Below are 21346 nucleotides of genomic sequence, written 5' to 3'. Positions count from 1 at the left end.
TTATCTGGAGCCTTTGGTACTGAAAACATTCTATCGCGATCTCTTACTGAAACGGGAATAATTGTATAGCTTTTATAATACGAGAAAATACTACAAAATAAGGGTGATATTGTAATTTAATACTGATGTTCTCTAACCAATTGGTAATTTACGGTTTAAAATCATTCTTTTGAATCGTTATTTACCAACATTTCGTTTTGCATGCTGACCACACGGAATAGTAGCTATTTAACTTTAAAATTTACACATATAACTTAATCGCGTTAATTCAAACATCAAAAGTTGTTTTGCATCTTAATTGTTCGTAATTCATAGTCATATTTAAATGATGTTCAAATACTTAAAAAATTATACCAGATGAGAAATGTTACGTACCCGCATCTTAAAAATACGTACAGCGGGCACAAAAATTGTCCTTGTTTGCCAGATCGAATATTATGATATAATATGTATTAAAACTTCCACTAAACAGTTTTTAAACTAACAATTTCTACTTCATTCAAACACATAACTCATGTACCTAATTATTTAAGAATTACTTCATATTTTAGACACAATCGCAATATACTGTCTATTGTTTAATACGAGTAACAGTGTTTAATCTGATAAGAAGTATAATTACAGTTGAATCTAATACTAATGTATCCACTTCCCATACTGTAGGATATCCTGTTTGGAGGTCGAACCAGACAATGTTTATGAACGTAATTTTAAACTTTACGCTTATGTTGATAAAAATGATTAATTACTCTTAATGGTATTATTATTGTTCTGTATTTTGACAAAAGCGCTTCTAAAAGTAGTTTTTATTAATGTTCAAGTTTGAGTTTAAATTATTGTTTTTGCCTAAAAGCTGTTTTTACAATTTAAGAAAAACGTGTCAGACAACTACGATTAAGATTGTTACTAGCCGATATTATATTACCATTAACTTCTGACTAGAGTTAGGTAATTAAGCTTTTTGAAGTTTATGTTGAGCTCTAAACTTTCTAGTAGGTATGTTCGCGTGTTATGAAAATTTACAAGTTAAAGATTTAAATAATAATAATAGATTTATAATGCATAATGCCGCAAATTCGTATCGGTTGTGCTTTGCTGGAGTCGCAGAGGTTAATTAAGTACATTTAAAAAAAAATTATTACTTGGTCATTAAAATGAAATTTGAAAATTCTAGTTTACTTATTAGGGCAGTAAGCACGTGTAAGAAGCTTTCAAGTATACTATACTCATGTTATAATTATTGAGACCGTGTGTTTGCCCATTTATCACATCGAATCTGTGCTATCAATTTTTTTTTTGTATTAGCATTGGCATAGGTTATACTTTTTTCGTAAAATACAAACACTGGAGACGTTGCGTCAAAAGCTGATACTTAATATTTATGAAACGATATTAAACGCTGTTAATATGCAATTAGTTATAGAAATGGCCAGATGATTATCTTAACAAGCGTTAAATTATATTTAATATTACTGTAGTGTATGCAATTGTATAACCACACGATGACTATACAAAACCAAGCCACAATCAGGTTTACGCAACACTTAAATACAGGTATAAACCAATTACTGTCTAAAAATCGGTAATATCCGGTTATTTAACAAAAATCCATATTGATAGAAAGCCACTTACGATTACGAAACTTTCTCCCAATCGATAAACATAGGTCTAGGCAACCTAAGCTATCGCTCTCTTACATTTAGATCCTGCGCATGAGTGAAAGTGACGCATATACTAAGATCGAGTATTCAAACCTTCAAAGTTGAATGATTAACCAAGATTATCGATAACAAACAAATATAGACCTTGGGGGTAACCGGCATCTCTTATAGCAAGCTTATTATAACATTACTATGTCTTTTCGTACCGTGACACCCTTAACGCAAGCTTGTTGCAGCGTTGAACTGATTTTGTTTTTCTAGCAATTTTGATGACGTCACTCGTAATAGTTCACTCAATTAATGGGACCGGTGCGAACTGCGATCTATTTGACAATTTGACAGTTATCAGATAATAATAGAACTTTACATCGGCTTGTTCGAAGAAAAGGCTTCAAACCTTTTGATTTAAGAAGAATCGTGTACCTAAATAGTAAACAAGTGCGTAATCATCACGAGTCCCTATGAGATATGGGGGCATCATATGAACAATTTGAAAATACAATATAACCTACAGATTTATCTGTGTAAGTACCATATAATGTAAGTACCATACCCAATGCAAATCTATTTAAAAATACGTCTGTATAAGTACACATTCTCCACTTGTTATTTCTCTGTATAATAAAATGCAACTCTACTTATTCCCTAAACATAAATTTTATCTAATACTTAATGTAAATCTATAAAAGATTGTTTTTATTATTTCTTCATGATTCAATATATTTTATCATGTTATTATTTACCTATATAGAATATAAGACTTTAAAAGTAAATCTACACTCAAATACACTACCCATATTATACTTATGTAATCTGTTGTTAAGGATCTCATTTAATTTTGAGAAATAAAACCATTATTTATTTCCAGATTCTACAATCAATTCCGAGCACTAGGAATAAGATTACCCAGAGTAACCACATGGAAGCATTGATAGTATTCAAGAAGCCATAGTGCCAGCGCAACATGAATATATTTTTTCAATAGGAAGCAATATCATACTTTAAATGTTTAAGTGCAATAAAAAACATTTATAAATCCAAAATCTTTATTTAGTCCTTTTTATTTATTTATTGACAAATCTTTTGCTCCTTTACTTCTCTTGATATCATTTATATAAAAAAAGTGATAAAACATGGAAGTATTCGAAATTAGATTCAATTCTATTTAGCTTAAATATTTATTAAAAACAATTAGGTAGATATATATAACTCAAATCCAAATTTGTAAGTAAATAGCATATTAAAAACACCCTTGATTAAAAAAAATTAAGTTTTATTTATAGTACCAGCCTTTAAAACTTAAAATTCAATAAACAAAAACTTTACATTTACTTACATCACAATGAATAATTCCTACACTAATAGATTAATGGTATTTATATTTTTATTTTAAATTTAAATCAATTATTGTATTTGCATAATAAAGAGTAGATAAATAATTTAAAAACTTGCAGTACTTATGTATACTTTTAATTTCATTTTTATTAAACTTAAAATGAAAACAATGTAGGTACTATATTAAGGTACAATTAAATTTTTACATTTTCAGATGTATGATACAAATATGAATATTTTAAGTGTAGACTGTAGACATGGTGGCGCCTCCGCCAACTTGAAGTTCTTCTACCACATGATCATCTCCCAAGCCGGTACTTCCTTGTTCAATGTTTGGGCAAGCCGGCAATCAACACAACTGTGAAAGATAAATTGGACTTAAACTGATTCTTTGTTGCTTTAAAATTTAATAAGTACATTTAATATGTTTACTTTTATTATTAAAGGGCTTGTCATGGTGTATGTAAACGTCTAAAAAGAAGTTTTTTAAACAATGTCGGTATGGTTTGTTAAATACCTTATTTGTTAATAATTTTTCAAGTATTTCAACGTTTTAGTTGTTAATCTTGCAATTCTTAATATTGTATTAAAAAAAACTTAAATGTGTAGGTACAATGCCTTAGAAAACTTTTAATATAAGTAGCTTCTAACCAAACATAGATTTGCTTATAAATTAATATAAATATTTACTTTTGACCAGCTGCTCTAGTTTTTGTGAACTCCCAAATCATTTGCACTTATACTTTCAGAGAATTCTATCAACTTCTTCTCAGCATAACTTTTAACTCGTTGGGAGTTATTTATGTACCTTTGTCTTTGTAACTTCAGGGTCAAGGAGCTTCGCGCACTCTGCACAATGTTCTGCTGCAAGTTAAATAAAAATTACTTCAATTAACAATAATCAAAACAGACGAAATCATGCAAAAACCAATACTTTATTCGTAAAAATATATCTGTGTTATCATAAATCGTCCAATGTTTTAGATATATTTATTACTCGTATATAATATTATCTTACCTTGCTATTTCAATTGCTCTTTCATGCCTCTTTCATGCATTCTTTAATGCATATTACTTATCTTTCGCAATTTTGCAATTTGATTTATCCAAATTTTAGATAATAATACGAGGACAGAGATTATGACATTTGGATTTTTGACATTTAATTTTCAATCACCGCCATTTTTATATTAACAACCTTGTTTTGTTGAGTTCACAAAATAATCTTACTTTATTTTGGTACCGGGAGCCTTTTCAACATGATTATTATACGATTGCCTACAATGTCCAAAGAGCGAATGAATTCCGAAGTTTTGTCTATTTTTTTAAGATTAATGGCTTGGCTACGAGGCTTTTAGGCCAAGTCGTAATGATTTATATCGAACATTAAACGTCAAAAATCAAAATGTCATGTCACTGTCCTCTTAATTCATATTAATATTTAATATCTAAAATTTGGTGGAGCCATTATTTAAGAGAAGAAGAATCTAAAATTTCAGATAAACTTAAACTTAAATATGTGAATCTCATCTCTGGATAAATGAGAAAGTGCGAAAAAGCAATATTGAAATAGCAAGGTAAGATAAAGTACGAGTAAGGACGATTTATGATAACAGACTACAGAGATATATTTTTACGAATAAAGTTTTGGTTTTTACATGATTTCGTCTGTTTTGATTATTGTTACTTAATTGAAGTAATTTTTATTTAACTTACAGCAGAACATTGTGCAGAGTGCGCGAAGCTCCCTGACCCCGAAATTACACAGACAAAGATAGGTACATGAATAACTCCCAACGAGGTAAAAGTTATTATGAGACGAAGTTGATAGAATTCTCTGCTGAAAGTTTAAGTGCAAATGATTTGGGAGTTCACAAAAACTAGAGCAGCTGGTCAAAAGTAAATATTTATATTAATTTATAAGCAAACCTATCTATGTTTGGTTAGAAGCTACTTACTTATATTAACAGTTTTGTAAGGAATTACACACCTACACATTTAACTTTTTTTTTAATACGATATTAAGAATTGCAAGATAAACAACTAAAATGTTAAAATACTTGAAAAATGATTAACAAATAAAGTATTTATTATTTAACAAACTATACCGACATTGTTTAAAAAAACATCTTAAATTACATACACCATGACAAGCCCTTTAATAATAAAAGTAAACATATTAAATGTACTTATTAAATTTTAAAGCAACAAAGAATCAGTTTAAGTCCAATTTATCTTTCACAGTTGTGTTGATTGCCGGCTTGCCCAAACATTGAACAAGGAAGTACCGGCTTGGGAGATGATCATGTGGTAGAAGAACTTCAAGTTGGCGGAGGCGCCACCATGTCTACAGTCTACACTTAAAATATTCATATTTGTATCATACATCTGAAAATGTAAAAATTTAATTGTACCTTAATATAGTACCTACATTGTTTTCATTTTAAGTTTAATAAAAATGAAATTAAAAGTATACATAAGTACTGCAAGTTTTTAAATTATTTATCTACTCTTTATTATGCAAATACCTACAATAATTGATTTAAATTTAAAATAAAAATATAAATACCATTAAACTATTAGTGCAGGAATTATTCATTGTGATGTAAATATAAAGTTTTTGTTTATTGCATTTTAAGTTTTAAAGGGTGGTATTATAAATAAGACTTTATTTTTTTAATCAAGGGTCTTTTTAATATGCTATTTACTTACAAATTTGGATTTGAGTAATATACCTAATTGTTTTTAATTAATATTTAATCAAAATAGAATTGAATCTATTTTCAAATAATTCCATGTTTTATTACATTTATATATATATATATATATATATATATATATATATATATATATATATATATATATATATATATATATATATATATATATATATATATATATATATATATATATATATATAAATGTTATCAAGAGAAGTAAAGGAGCAAATGTTTTGTCAATGAATAAATAAAAAGGACTAAATAAAGATTTTGGATTTATAAAATATGTTTTTAATTGCACTAATACATTTAAAGCATGATATTGCTTCCTATTGAAAAAAATATATTCATGTTGCGCTGGCACTTTATAGTTTCTTGAATACTATCAATGCTTCCATGTGGTTACGCTGGGTAATCTTATCCCTAGTGCTCGGAATTGATTGTAGAACCTGGAAATAAATAATGGTATTACTTCTCAAAATTAAATGAGATAAATTAAATCCCTAACATAAGTATAATATGGGTAGTGCATTTGAGTGTAGATTTACTTTTAAGTGTTTTATTATATAAATAATATAACATGATAAAATATATTGAATCAAGAAGAAATAATAAACAATCTTTTATAGATTAACATTAAGTAGGTATTAGATAAAATTTATGTTTAGAGAATAAGTAGGGTTGCATTTTATTATATAGAGAAATAACAAGTGGAGAATGTGTACATAAACAAACGTATTTTTAAATATACTCTTAAGATTTGCATTGGGTATGGTACTTACATTACTTTTATCTTACACAGATAAATCTGTAGGTTATAATTGTATTTTAAGATTGTTCATATGCTGCCCCCATATCTCATAGAGACTCGTGATGATTGCGCACTTCGCAATAATAAATTATTTACACGATTCTTCGAATCAAAAGGTTTGAAGCCTTTTCTTGGAACAACCCGATGTAGTTATGTTAATTTTGCATTTTTAATATAATAAATGTATTATCTTCTTTAAAAGCTTCATTTATTAAATAGATTTCCAACTACATACGTTTCACTTAAATTTGATGTGTATTCTTTTAATAATATTCAAAATAATGTTATAAAAGTTCCATATTTACAACTTCACTAAAATTGCTTAAAACTGTCATTATTGACATTATAACAAGAATGCTAAATGTCAAAGAGAGCGTGCCGGTTCCAATTTTTCGATTGACGTCTCGAAACCGCTCGAAACAGTCTTGTTGCAATTAGTTTTCATATGTTTTAGAAGGTCCCGGTGCCAAAAAAGTAAGATTATTTTGTGAACGCAACAAAACGTACCCATAATAAGACTGTTATTCTAAAGGTGCCGGTTACCCCCCTTATCCTTACGATATACAATGTATTTTACGAAAAGCCGTGTGATGCATGCATATCGATTTCAACCTTCAGTGAAAGTTATTGTAAAATCGTAAACATAAACACAGCTGTTTGGTCCAACTTGACATTTGATTCACTTTTTAATCGAAAGTTAACAAAACACACTGATTACTATGATGTAAGTAATTAGAGAAGAATAAAACTGGCGATTACCGCCAGATTTATAATCTGTGAACTGTGAATTCATTTGAAAAAAAAGTATGTCATGCCATTAAATTTAAATATCCCTACATAATCGTAACACGTATCAGTCACGTCGTTAATAATAATGATGTTGTAGGTGAGCGTTCCGTCAATTCCATGCCATCCTGTGACATTTGGATGTAAAAGAAAAAAAAAATAAAAAATAAAATGTTGATTAATGCGCAGTTCGCGCGGGAAAGCGGCGGGCCCTATATGGCGGGTCTTTTGTTGATTCGCGCGTATTCCGTGACGATTCGACTGTTTCGCTCAATTTGAATTTTTCAAATGAAATTTTTAGGCAACAGTATATTATTATCATTAACCAAGTTTTGTAAATAACATCTATTTTTGTACCGTCGACAAACTTATCAATTTGATTCAATCTTGCATTAGATATTTATCAAACAAACACGATTTTATGTGTTAAATAAAAAAGCTATATAAAGCAACAAATCTAGAATATTGCCAATGTTTCCTCCTGACAAGCGAAAACCGAATTTGAACTGCAAGCACATCAGATTAAGAACTAAAATCCCTTATCCAAATTCGACCTTTAGAAATAGCTCACGACCATAGCACCAGATATTTAGATTTTACAAGCCTAAGGCTAACCGGTAAATCAGGCTTATATGAGAAAATCTAAAATCTGCAAACTGCGTGCACCTACATGTACTATAACGTGTTATAGTAAGATAAACTTTATTGCACTTGACTAAGAACTAATTTACTTTAAAATATTTTGTTTACTTTTTCAATTGGCGACATCAACTTAAGATATGAACAAGTGTGAGAATAGAGATGAGAGATTCGCTTAACAATAAAAATAGTTCAAATAGTCCAAGAGCTATCTTTATTTTTAACGTATTATCTTTATGGTTCAATAAATAAGAGTTTAAGAGACAGTGTACTGTGTATCTATGTTAACTAGAACGTTTTTGGCAATACAATTTTTTTATTTATTTACTTACTTTCGCATAAAATACCTACTATAAACAGTTTCAAAAGCATTACCTACGGGCTACGAAATAAAATACTATCTTATTTGTCACCAATTTTTTGTCATTGTAAATCCACGATCAAATGAAATCGGATTAAATGCAACAAAAAATACCGGTAATTCAACAACAGCTATATATAAATATTAAATATAAAACAAAAACGGTCCAGTGATCTGCATATGAGTCACCGGTACCGAGATCAAGGTTAGGAGGTGGATGGCAGCTAGGAGGCCTCTAAACTCTAATTGTAACATAGGTGTGTTTGTGTTGCCAATTTTGTTTTATCGAAGATTTCTATATTATATTTGTTGAAGGAATTCTTAATTTGGTTTCAAAACGAAAATTTAAAATTATGTATGTTACTTACGTTATTTTATTTTTGAGTTAGTTCTTTGACTAGGTTTTTCAAGATTTTTAAGTTTAGTTTCATATTAAATATGAACATTGTACATGATACATTCGAAAGTATTCTGTTAATGTTATTTAATAAATCTTAACTCACAAACGATACCGATACCTGATTGAAACGGTAGGTAAAACATTTTTTTTAATCGATATAATTATTTAATTCCGAGAAATGTTGTTTTTCGAGCTTTATAACTGTTCAAGTGGCAATAATAAATAATTTCCTTTTATTACCTTTACATCTGACGTTGGATTTCACTTTCTCTTTCCGAACAAGTTATTCATCCTACCATTTAATATGTAGCTCATGAATAAAATCGTTTTAAATTTTAATTCATTTCAATAAATAATTACGATACGAGGTGTATGAATAAATATCGTAAAATTCCCAACAAAGGACTTTATTGGGCATAATTTAAATTATTTAATAAAACAAATGAGGTAAATAATCATTAATATAATGCGACCAAAATTCCACATTTTATACAAACAAGACCTATTAAGGAAATCACGATTTTACATTTATTTTTTGCCATATTAACAAAAACTAAGCAAGGTACCAAGAAGGTCTTTAATAGCATTAAAATCAAATTACTACTTAAAATAGATACCTCAAATACGAAACCAAATTCTCAGCTGCATAATAATTACTTGTTATTTTTGATCTAAACGAGATAATTATTGCATTCGTATTAGTAGATAGCACAACTAGTCTAACCTACTTACTTATTTGACTTTCATATCTCATTTAAATAAGGTTTAGTAATCTTCTATATTATGCTATAAAGGTAAGTTAACTACCTATGTAAAGTACCTACATTTATTAATGATAGAAAACTACTGAACAATATATGTGATAACCTAATTTAAATGTTTCATCTACTTTTGTGAAAGAATATTTATAACTTACTACACATTAGTTATTACAAAATGAATTATGTAAATGCTTTAGTTATATTAGTATGATTTGGTATATTTATTTAACCTAAAATATCGCAACTCACGTTAAAAAACCCTTATCAGTGTTTAATCAAACCCACTTTGTTTACGACTAAACATAAACAAAACAACGCAATCGTGAATGCAAATTAGCATTCTTAGAACACATTTCTATTGCATATTTCACAAAGGTCACAGTTTGGACAACAGAAGCTCTATTTACTAATACGCGTTAAGATAACGCTATGAGAGTATATTTAGTTATCTGTGGTATCCCTTGTTCCTGATACATACCGATATCATCGCTGGAGGACATTCGATATCGATTCGATACCAATACCCAAAACGTACAACCAACCCTGGCAAATACGAAATTGGCAGATATTTTGAAAGTGCATTTAGTCCCCAATTTCCACTGCTCGAATAACTGGTATAGGTAACAATATAATTTTATGTGAAAAGGAAAACGCCGCATATTAATTATTTTTAAAACATACGCAAACTTTTAAACAAAAATTTCTATTTTTATCGTCTAACAAAATAGCTGATAGAAATTTTCGAAATACTTTGTGGGGACTGTATACAAGGGAATATAAACGTACATATTCATAAAGAAATAATTCAGATTTAGAAAGAATAAACTATTCTAAAATGTAAATTGTAAACCTAACCTAACGAAAGCTGATACAATTTTTATAAACAAAACCATCAACACTTGAAAAACAACTTGTGGCGTAGCTAATTTCAAAGTATCAACATCAAAAAAACCGATTCAATAATATGACAGTGAAATTTGGAAAGCGCATATAGGTCAGGCGAGTTATCACATCCATTTGTTTATTTGAAAGCGGCGTATCACAGGCGTGCACAAAAACAAACACAAAACCACCTCGCCGGTTGCGTCTGCGCCGGCCGACGGTACCGAGGTCAACGTCTCCATTTCGTTCACATAATCACTAAACACGTAAAATACGTTCACTGCACCGGCGCGAACATTTCGTAATGCGAATTGTCACTTGTACGAACTGCGATCGCACAGACGGCGCGGGCGTTCGCGCGAAAAACACGCGTGCGCGCATAGATTTTCACCAAGACACTGTCCGCTCGGCCGCCGCTCCTCACGAGCGGCAATTAAGCGTCACGGTCCCGGCGATTGGTACAATAATCATCCGCAAGAACAATGAACTGCACAACGAAACGCTATATAATAATCTAGTTAATCGTTCAAATGTGATTTCTGCGAGAGAGCCGATTACAGTTCGGCTAGAGTAGTTTTTATAGCACAATTGTTAACGATGTCGTCGTGCGACAAAAAGGCTTAAGTCTTATATCGAGAGTCAGTTGAGCAGAACCAAAACGGTATTTTTTGTGTACGAATATTTATTTAGAATTATACCATGATAAATCACTTAGCTTATGCCTTAGAATATTCTAGATTGTATTTTAAGTATAATGGAGCTGCCGTGAACAAATACCATGTAAATCTCTTTAATAAATTCTTAAAAAATAATGTATATAAAATATAACACCTATTGTTAATTTTGTATAAAAAAATAAATACAAAAAATAACAAAAATATTCTCATTAATAAAACAATAAGAATATATTTTTAACATGCAGATTTATATGTGATCCGGAATTTGGCTACATATTAACGAGTCGTTGAGTGAGATAACATCGGATGATATCTTGATGACATCTATATAATCTCTATTTCAATTTAAAAAATAAAAATATCAAGAATTTTATTTGTGTAGCAACTAGCAAGATTTTTATTAAAAACAAAATATAAATGTCGATAGGGCAAATGCAAATGCATACATTTAATATTTTGTATTTTTTTTAACAAATATTGAGTCAAGTGTTCAGCTTTCAGCTTAATATGAAAGTTATAACTGTAAGTGAACCGGTTAAGTAGTTTGTCACAACGCTAACGATTTGGCCAATGTGTCCATCAAAAATTGTACCAAAAATATAAAACAAAATGCGGAAAGCAACGGGCTTAGAAAAGTTTCTGCAAGTTTATGTGAGGTCAGAACCATTTGTTGGCAATAGGACCAGACCACAGTTAAAAAAAACAGTAAGGTAAAGCCCGTTAATAATCACCTACACACCATTAAAGCAAAAGGGTTGTTAATTCGTAAATGTTTAATTTGTCATTACGGCGTAACTTTTACGCGATATGCTGCGACCGATGAACGAAGAGATTTTTTTGAAGGGGGCACTCGCTACTGGCAATATCGCGATGACTGCTTACGAGTCGCAAATGTTTTGTATAAGTGAGCCATTACGAACGCTCTGTAGTTTCTGTACTGTTCCTATCATTTTACTGTGTCTAGTCAGTTATAATTATAGTTTCAATGTGAGTTGACACTTCAGACAGATGACCGTGAACGTGGTTTTATGAGTAACGTTAGACTAGTTTCCTTGCAAAAAACATAACGATGTGAAATGATGAATTTATTTGCGAGTAACGTGTAGATGTAGACACATACAATATAATCACAGAAACAGTATATGAACGCTTAGGTGCGTGTTTAGGTTTATTTGCCTTAAATGTTAATAATTTTGTCAACATAGTACATAGGTACTATAGTATAGTTGTCTCTGTTGTCCTTTATGTGATTGTGTGGATGTATAGTTTCTTTACCAGAATATATAAATGTAATAAAACGCACACACATGACACATGTTCCCTAAAATATTTCAAGACACATTAATTTAATACGACATCCTTTCTTATAACTAAGCCATTATTCTGTTACTTCTTTTTTTATACATGCTGTTACTCTTCTAACTGTACATTAACGTGAATAAGATGCAAGCAGACAAACTGCACTGGACATATAAACAATTTTTACGAAAATACAAGTCATGCACAATAGATACATATTTTAATATCCATATATTGCTTGTGAATAAACGATACAATTCGCTAAAATATTATTAAAATATGACACAACACCAGCTGTTGAGTGGTGGCTAAACGATGACACAGGCCAGCAACATCGGTCCCTGATTGAACCAATTAATAACCGCTTCCGCGTATCCAACGCAAATATATTTTAAATACCGTTATGTGCTTTATTTATTACGCAGAAACTGTATTAGCTGCTGTTTGTGAAATTTGTTGGTAATGCATTTTCGGAACACACATTGAATTACGAGCAAATCTACATAACTACGGAGATAAATAAAGTAACTAGAATATTTAAAATTCCGAAAACCGCTTTGTTTGCATAGATAAATTTTTGTCACTTATAAGTAAGTAAAAATCATCTTTACACATTTTATTTATATCGATCGCCTCGTAGTTGACTATCCCATTCTAACGCCTGTCATCTTACTCGGCAAATCTGTACATATTATTATACCAATCAATAACTTACATAATTATTCCGCACGTGCACGGAACTCCATAAAATATCTACTAGAAACAACTTACTGCGTTTTCATACATTAATGTACACATTGAATATCCAACAAGAGTGAAAATAAAGCTAGAAATACATATACAATATTGCAAACACCGTAGCGCACTGCACAGTGCATCGTGTACTCAAACTGCCTACAAAGCTTAACTACTGGAGGTAACACGAAAATCCCTCGCACGTCCCAGGAAATCCTGACGAATAGTGACCCTATCTGCCCGCCTAAATGTACATTCGGCGACACAAGTTCATTCAATAAATAATTCATTCATTATTAAAAATACATAAATATCTAAATAAATATTCAACTTATTTCTGTTAACTATGACATTAACTGGTATGTTTATTTAAAACCTAGCTTTCCGCTCGCGGCTTCACCTGCGTTGTATTAAACTTAACAAATTATATGGTAAAGCCTTCCTCGAGACCCACGAATCATCCACTGGTAAAACAAAATGACACTCTGTCCATAGTTTTTCAGTTTACCTCGAACAGACAGACAGACGCGACGGACGATTTTGTTGTATACAAACTGAAAATGGCGACAATAACATTTGCTTTTAAAATAACCCAATATTCTAGACGCATTTGCAACAGGATGGTCGGTTCCTCCCAGGCTAACCTTACACATCCGCGTTGAATGCGTGCCATAAATCCTCATATCCCGTAAGATAAATATATCTGGATGCAATTTTTATAGCGTTACATAAACTGAATGTTTAATAACGTCAAAATTATAATCTGGCTTTGTACCTTTTTATAGCATATTATGCGTCTGTTCATACGTCATATGCTTAAAATGAATCGTGTTGTAATTATAATGCTGCACAGTGCATATATTAAAGAAACTAAAAAACACTTAAACTCATGAAATTATTGCATTGACACCAATCTTTGATAAGTGTAAAATGTATGTATTAAAACTGTCCGGTTTAACTGGATCAAAACAGTAAACTCTAAAGGAGTCTGTTACACACAAACATTTTGGTGAAGCTATTAAAAGCGTGTTAAAAATAAACTATTAATATGAAATGTGTTACGTAAGCGAGTGTACACATTACCATATCACTGTGTTATCCCTGTACCTGCTACTTTCGGTGATTGCCCCATTCGACTGCCACTATCGACATGGACATTTTCAACAAGCATTTATATGTTGTTGAAAGAAGATTTATATAGTAATGTAAATTTTATTTTGAAAACTATTCTCATTACAATTCTCATATGCGATTTGTTTGTTCTAACTCCTAAAATCTAAATCATACATATAAATGTTTACAATATTTATTCGCATGTGCGTAAGCACAAAAATTAAAAAAATTAAAAATTAATAATTGTAAATCTTTTTTTTTTGTTTCGCTGCTTATAAGCGACTTTGAACACATAAAAGTAGAGATACGTCAATACGTATTAAAATAACCCAATATTCTAGACGCATTTGCCACATGTTTACAATTAAACATGTGGCAAAACTGTAAATTTAATATTGCGCCGTTACAACACGCTACCATCTTATCGCTTTACGCTTACTGTCTCGTTGTTCGACAAATTTTATTTACCCACGTAACAAATGTCTAATTTATCTCAAAGATTAATTGTACCATTTGACGTGTGAAGTCTGTTCAATTATTCAGACTCTGCCATCGATAATTCCATTAATTCACACAACAACACCATTCCTTTTAAAAACGATTAATATCACTTCTATCAATAAACGTATAAACGCAAACGAAAACAATCAATTTAATTCCCCGATCCGTAATCCGGCAACAATAAATAAATACTTTTAAAACCATCACCAGTCGGCGACAGAAAAGCAATTAATGAACAAGCAGGGTACGTATTAACGAATATCAAACAAAGGCGGCCTCACACGAGCTGCGGATTCAATTAACTCAAATAGGATTTCAAATCGGCTTTCATAACGCGTTCAAAGTTAATTAAAATATCCCTAATTACGCAGCGACAGCGAGAGCGTCGCCCGAGCAAACTCGGCCCCGCGGTGGGCGCCAAAGTGTTCCGCAATGTTTGTACATTATTAGAGCAAGTTTCTCCGCCCCTGTTTGTCTACAAGTTGGGAACGCTCCGTTTTATTTACCCTCGGTTCGGAGCGTGCGCCAACTTCGCAGCACTAAATCCTGGCGGGGTGTACGCGATTCTATCGAACCCGTATGCAATATCCTGTTCGAAGAATAGACACACATATTGTCTTGCTCGATACGACAATAGGTATTTACGGGGCGCTGCGGCGGGCGATCGAGTTGCCTCATCCCAGTGGGTAGGAGTAAAACAATCAGCGAAACAGAAACAAACTCGCTCCGAACCGAATGTACAAGGGACGTGACTGGATATACGCATGATCGGTAAAAAAGCGGGAACCCGCCGGAATACCAATCTGAATATGGAAATGGCGGTCGACCGGATTCGCAATGCGGGCAGATAAGGATTTTATAGCGAAAATCTACATTCGGCCGGGTAAACAGATGAAAATAGATGTATTCATGTTAAATGCTCCCAATGATACGAAAGCGTATTCAATCCTATCAGAAAAGCAATGAATTGTCTTTGTATTTTCGAATAAATGAGCAGTGACGACCGAGGTTTAGTGGTCTGGAATCTGAATACAGTGCGGTAACTTAAAGTCGAAGCTTATATCCGAGCTACCCCATAGAAAATAATATGTACCTACCCTTAAATAGCCATTATTTTTCAGTAATTATTTTTATGTTAGAGATATTTGATCCATTGAAATATGACGATACAAAAACCTATTCAGTATTTCAAACACAAAATATGGATAAAATTCATTCATTCAATAGCATTAATAGCAACATTTACAAAATACATTATCTAATCGTGTTCTAATTTTCATATTTTCAAGACTGACAACAAAACTTGCGGAAAACTTTTGCTGTCGAATAAATTATTCATTTGTGATAATAATATACATAATATCAAATCACAATTCTCATTTCGTTCGTGTTTTCTCTGAGGATCGTCGGGAATTGTTTGACTTTTGCTTATGCCAAGTTTTATAGAGGGCTAAAAATAATAAAATATTATGGTGATGAGCTCTTCCGAGTGCCTCATTAAATACTAGCGGTCCGCCCCGGCTTCGCCCGTGGTACATATTTACTTTCTCTCTACATAAGAACCATCCTCGTACTGCAAGGAATATAATAAAAAAAGAATAATTATCGAAATCTGTTCAGCCGTTCACGTGAAGCCGTGATAATGCGAAACGGGTTTCATTTTTATAGATTTTAAATATATTACATACTAGGTGTGCCCGTGAATAAGTATTTTTATAGCTTATGTATAACACATCTGGGAAATAATCTACATCTTTTCCTAATATCGTCAAAATCCGTTCATTAGTTTTCGCGTGAAAGAATTACAAAGATGCCGGATCTTAGTATTAACTCTATATATCATACATAACTATATTCTTACAGTTTCACGTTTATATTAAAAAAGTTACATGACTTGTATGAAAAACATTTTCTTAAAATTATGAATACATAAATTAGTTAGGAAGAAGAAGAAGAGACGTGACCAAGATGCACCCGTACACAAAACAATTTAAAATAACAATTTCACGTAATTATCCATTTGGACGCACTATAATTGAAATAATCTACGAAAAATTAGAAACGAAATAATTTTGAGTATAATTATTCGAATGATTACCGTAAACGACATAATGACTTGAGAAAGGAAGGTTCTAGAGACATTGGTACAATGATTTAACCCAAATTAATATGCTTTGTATGCAATACATTATGAACGAACACACATCTATATATATGTTACATGACTATATATAGACTATACTATGAAATCCTAGGAAATGTGTACAATTCCGATACCATTTAGGAAATGTATAAAATATTGTTTAATAAACTATTTAATGCATAGATATCCTAGGAAATGTATAATCTTCCTAGGAATTGTATATAATTCCAAAATCGTATTAGGAAATGTATAAAGTAAATGATTTCTGTAATAAAAAACGTTATTTTTTTATTATCGCACTTATTGAGACAATCGGGTAACAGTCTAACCGTAAAATAATAATAATATTATGTTCATATTATCTTACTAATTAACAATTCTTAAATCAACGTATATTCAATCAAATCAAATTTTCATTTGGTAAGTAATCAGTCCCCTCGTCCCGCTGTACCCGTGTACATGTCGCAGCCAGCATTTTGTAATATGCCGAAATTCGTCTTTTTCCAAAATTCTACAAAAAGACGGTCGCGAGCCGACGGAGCCCCCACTTCGTGTGTAGTTTTAAAAAACACGAACCTAACCTAACCCACCCTCTTATCCAAACCAAAAATTTCTGATTACGAATTTTCGGCATATTACAAAATGCGGATTATACAATCCGACTGCGACATACATACCCCTCGTCCCGCATACCTTCCAATATCTTAGATGTTTTACATTTCCGATTGCTATTTAGGAAATGTATAGATTTCCTAGGCAATGTGTATAAAATAATTTATTTCACACATTTCCGTGCGATTTTAGGAATTACATACATTTCCTAGGAATTTTATACAATGACGGATTACATACATTTCCGTTAACATATATAAAAATGAAACCCGTTTCGCGTTGTCACGGCATCACGTGTGAACGAGTGGATCGATTTCGATAATTCTTTTTTTATTATATTCCTTGAAGTACGAGGATGCAGGTTCTTATGTAGAGAAAACGTAGATATGTACCACGGGCGAAGCCAGGGCGGACCGCTTGTATTATTTTAAAGATGTTTGTATGATCGCTCCACAGATGATATACAGCGTGACCTGCCGTCGGTGTACTATGCTCAATGGATCTAATATGCAGATTATATAAAACTATGTATTGCCTTTTCGAAAGGTATAGTGGATTAATTAAAACGTGCGATGCATCGACAAAGTTATCACACTAACAATTTCCGCGCATTTTTTTTTATACAACAAAGGAGCTGGCGGTGTTGATGAAGGTGATCACCGCCGCCCATGAGCCATTGCAACGTGAGGAAACCTTGCGATTGTTTTGCCGGCCTTTGAGAGACGATTCAAACATTACTGCAACATTTTAGTTACATTACAATACCCCTTGAATAATTAGTATTTTTTTAAGTTTTACTTTTGCTTTTAAATAATTGAAAACATTTGAACAAGTTAAAATCCGTGAACAATGTTCTGATTCAAACCTGCGTTTTTCGGCATACCGTAGCGATACCTCCAAGACAACCTATTTTTCAACAAAAATTTTTTTTTTAATAAATAAACACATGCAACTAACCATGAACAGTGAGCTCCGAGTCCCTATTCAGCTCGTACAGCCGCAGTGCTTCATCTAACTCCAACTGGGTTGATATCGTGCATGGATCACCTTCTTCGTCCACCCACTTCATTGTGAACACCTGCAAATGATGATGTCCTATGTTATAATTCATATGTCCATGATGTATCAAAATTGAATTTTTGAAGTGAAAACTTCTTTAGCAGCGTTGGGTATAAAATCTTAAACTCGCGTCCTGACGCGAGTTTAAGATTTTGATTTTGACGTGGCCTGATCGAAAAAGCGTAAGACGGTTTTTTTTTTTTAGCCCTTATATTCCATGCGTAAGACGGATACCATTCCAAAATATCAAACATGCTGAACGTTAATAATCAAGTTTTCACTTCTGCCGGCACTCCCGGAGTGCAACCCGTCTTTTTTTTAACTTAGTAATTATTGATACTAACATAGCTTTTAACATAAATCTAAAAACCGCTTTCAAATTGTCAGAACTAAACCAAATTTAAATGAAACCAAACGGCAGGATCCAGCTTTCAAATAAAAAAATAACTCTCAAGATTTGATAACCTAATCAAATATTCTGAGGTTTGTTACCTCGTAAAAACTGTAGAATTATGAACCTCTTCTTATCAATCGGTTGAAAAAATGACAAATTATACATGAACAACATTGTGTATTCCAAAGGAAACGGATTATACAGGGTGTACCAAAAAGTAGTGATGAACGGGAGCTGAGAGGTAGAGGACCTAGAGGGCTATCCGAATCACCCCCATGTATGATATGCGATTTTTCGTATTTTCGGAGTTATGACGATTTTTTCAATTTTTCACCTATCGCCGATTACGATGATATTTTCGCGTCAGGACGCGAGTTTAAGATTTTGATTTTGACGTGGCCTGATCGAAAAAGCGTAAGACGGTTTTTTTTTTAGCCCTTATATTCCATGCGTAAGACGGATACCATTCCAAAATATCAAACATGCTGAACGTTAATAATCAAGTTTTCACTTCTGCCGGCACTCCCGGAGTGCAACCCGTCTTTTTTTTAACTTAGTAATTATTGATACTAACATAGCTTTTAACATAAATCTAAAAACCGCTTTCAAATTGTCAGAACTAAACCAAATTTAAATGAAACCAAACGGCAGGATCCAGCTTTCAAATAAAAAAATAACTCTCAAGATTTGATAACCTAATCAAATATTCTGAGGTTTGTTACCTCGTAAAAACTGTAGAATTATGAACCTCTTCTTATCAATCGGTTGAAAAAATGACAAATTATACATGAACAACATTGTGTATTCCAAAGGAAACGGATTATACAGGGTGTACCAAAAAGTAGTGATGAACGGGAGCTGAGAGGTAGAGGACCTAGAGGGCTATCCGAATCACCCCCATGTATGATATGCGATTTTTCGTATTTTCGGAGTTATGACGATTTTTTCAATTTTTCACCTATCGCCGATTACGATGATATTTTCACTCATGCTGACGTCAATGATTGCGGAAGATGCTTGATTTTTTTTGTGTGCTAAGCTGAAAGATAGGCCAATTCAGTATGGTAACATTTACTATCGTTAGATCTTTGAATGGAATAAAAAAAAGAATTAAATGGCAAGAAAGATAAAATTACCCAGTATGTTCACCACTTCAAGGGCCCGTAAAAAAATAAAATCACATAAAAAAAGTTTTCCGTTTGACTTTTAAAAACTTGCTCTATCTATCAGATAGCTACCCTGAAAATTTCATTTTATTATTCAGAAGGCTTCAATCGAAAAATTTAAATCTAAATGTGGTAAGTGCAAAAATTGAATTAACATGATGATCATTAAAACCAATAAATAGGTGTTTAATTACCAGAAATTTTTAAAATAACCCCGCTGTTGCTCAATGTAAGTGCGACATCACCGTAAAAAGTTGTCTTTTAAATGTCTGAATGCCCTTTTATCATTTTTAATGGTTTTTTCTGCTACTATGAATTTCCGGGTTATTTCGTCCAAATTGTGGCAGTCTCTCGACTTTGTAGTATCCCCACGGAAAAAAATCAATAGGGTTTATGTCCGGGGACCGCGCAGGCCAGGCTAAAGGGCAAAGATACCCTGAAAGATGGATTGGTCGTTGCAGCCTGCGCATGCGCCGGTGACTCCTGCCTTAAAGCCTGGCCTCCACGGTCCCTCGACCTAAACCCCATTAATTTGTTTCAATGGGAATATTAAAAAGACCTCGGCTACATGAGAGAATGCCACAATTTGGACGAAATAACCCGGAAATTCATAGTAGCAGAAGAATCCATTAATAATGATAAAAGGGCATTCAGGCATTTAAAAGACAACTTTTTACGGTGATGTCGCACTTGCATTGAGCAACAGCGGGGTTATTTTAAAAATTTCTGGTAATTAAACACCTATTTATTGGTTTTAATGATCATCATGTTAATTCAATTTTTGCACTTACCACATTTAGATTTAAATTTTTCGATTGAAGCCTTCTGAATAATAAAATGAAATTTTCAGGGTAGCTATCTGATAGATAGAGCAAGTTTTTAAAAGTCAAACGGAAAACTTTTTTTATGTGATTTTATTTTTTTACGGGCCCTTGAAGTGGTGAACATACTGGGTAATTTTATCTTTCTTGCCATTTAATTCTTTTTTTTATTCCATTCAAAGATCTAACGATAGTTAATGTTACCATACTGAATTGGCCTATCTTTCAGCATAGCACACAAAAAAAAATCAAGCATCTTCCGCAATCATTGACATCAGCATGAGTGAAAATATCATCGTACTCGGCGATAGGTGAAAAATTGAAAAAATCGTCATAACTCCGAAAATACGAAAAATCGCATAACATAGTTACATGGGGGTGATTCGGATAGCCCTCTAGGTCCTCTACTTCTCAGCTTCCGTTCATCACTACTTTTTGGTACACCCTGTATAAGCCGCGCTCTTTCACTC

General features: G+C 32.1%; 1 protein-coding gene and 3 long non-coding RNA genes across 9 annotated transcripts in view; 1 reads left to right on the top strand and 3 right to left on the bottom strand.

The window, feature by feature from the left end:
- Nucleotides 1-21346, bottom strand: part of aPKC (protein kinase C iota type) — a 189828-nt gene that overhangs the window by 166711 nt on the left and 1771 nt on the right. Inside the window, exon 3 of one of the 6 annotated variants that reach the window (XM_089705569.1) lies at nucleotides 18394-18514. In XM_089705569.1, the coding sequence (XP_089561695.1) occupies nucleotides 18394-18514 (121 nt within the window). Of the gene's footprint in view, nucleotides 1-10547; nucleotides 11022-18393; nucleotides 18515-21346 lie in introns of those variants that run through there. The other 5 variants (XM_089705563.1, XM_089705566.1, XM_089705567.1 and 2 more) reach the window with 5 other exon arrangements.
- Nucleotides 3012-4086, bottom strand: LOC149481244 (uncharacterized). The gene is made up of 3 exons (XR_016316938.1): nucleotides 4015-4086; nucleotides 3687-3860; nucleotides 3012-3354 (listed from the first exon to the last, which is right to left on the bottom strand). It is a non-coding gene; the product is annotated as an uncharacterized LOC149481244 (long non-coding RNA).
- Nucleotides 4484-5512, top strand: LOC149481243 (uncharacterized). Its single transcript, XR_016316941.1, has 3 exons — nucleotides 4484-4573; nucleotides 4715-4895; nucleotides 5241-5512. It is a non-coding gene; the product is annotated as an uncharacterized LOC149481243 (long non-coding RNA).
- LOC149481242 (uncharacterized) lies at nucleotides 5985-6633 on the bottom strand. Its single transcript, XR_016316943.1, has 2 exons — nucleotides 6499-6633; nucleotides 5985-6165 (listed from the first exon to the last, which is right to left on the bottom strand). It is a non-coding gene; the product is annotated as an uncharacterized LOC149481242 (long non-coding RNA).

The sequence above is a fragment of the Colias philodice genome, chromosome 17, assembly GCF_061535455.1.
Source record: "Colias philodice isolate Cphi_HAF_F1 chromosome 17, ilColPhil1 Martin Lab GWU primary, whole genome shotgun sequence".
NCBI lineage: Eukaryota > Metazoa > Arthropoda > Insecta > Lepidoptera > Pieridae > Colias > Colias philodice.
This window is presented reverse-complemented; position numbering and strand designations above follow the sequence as displayed.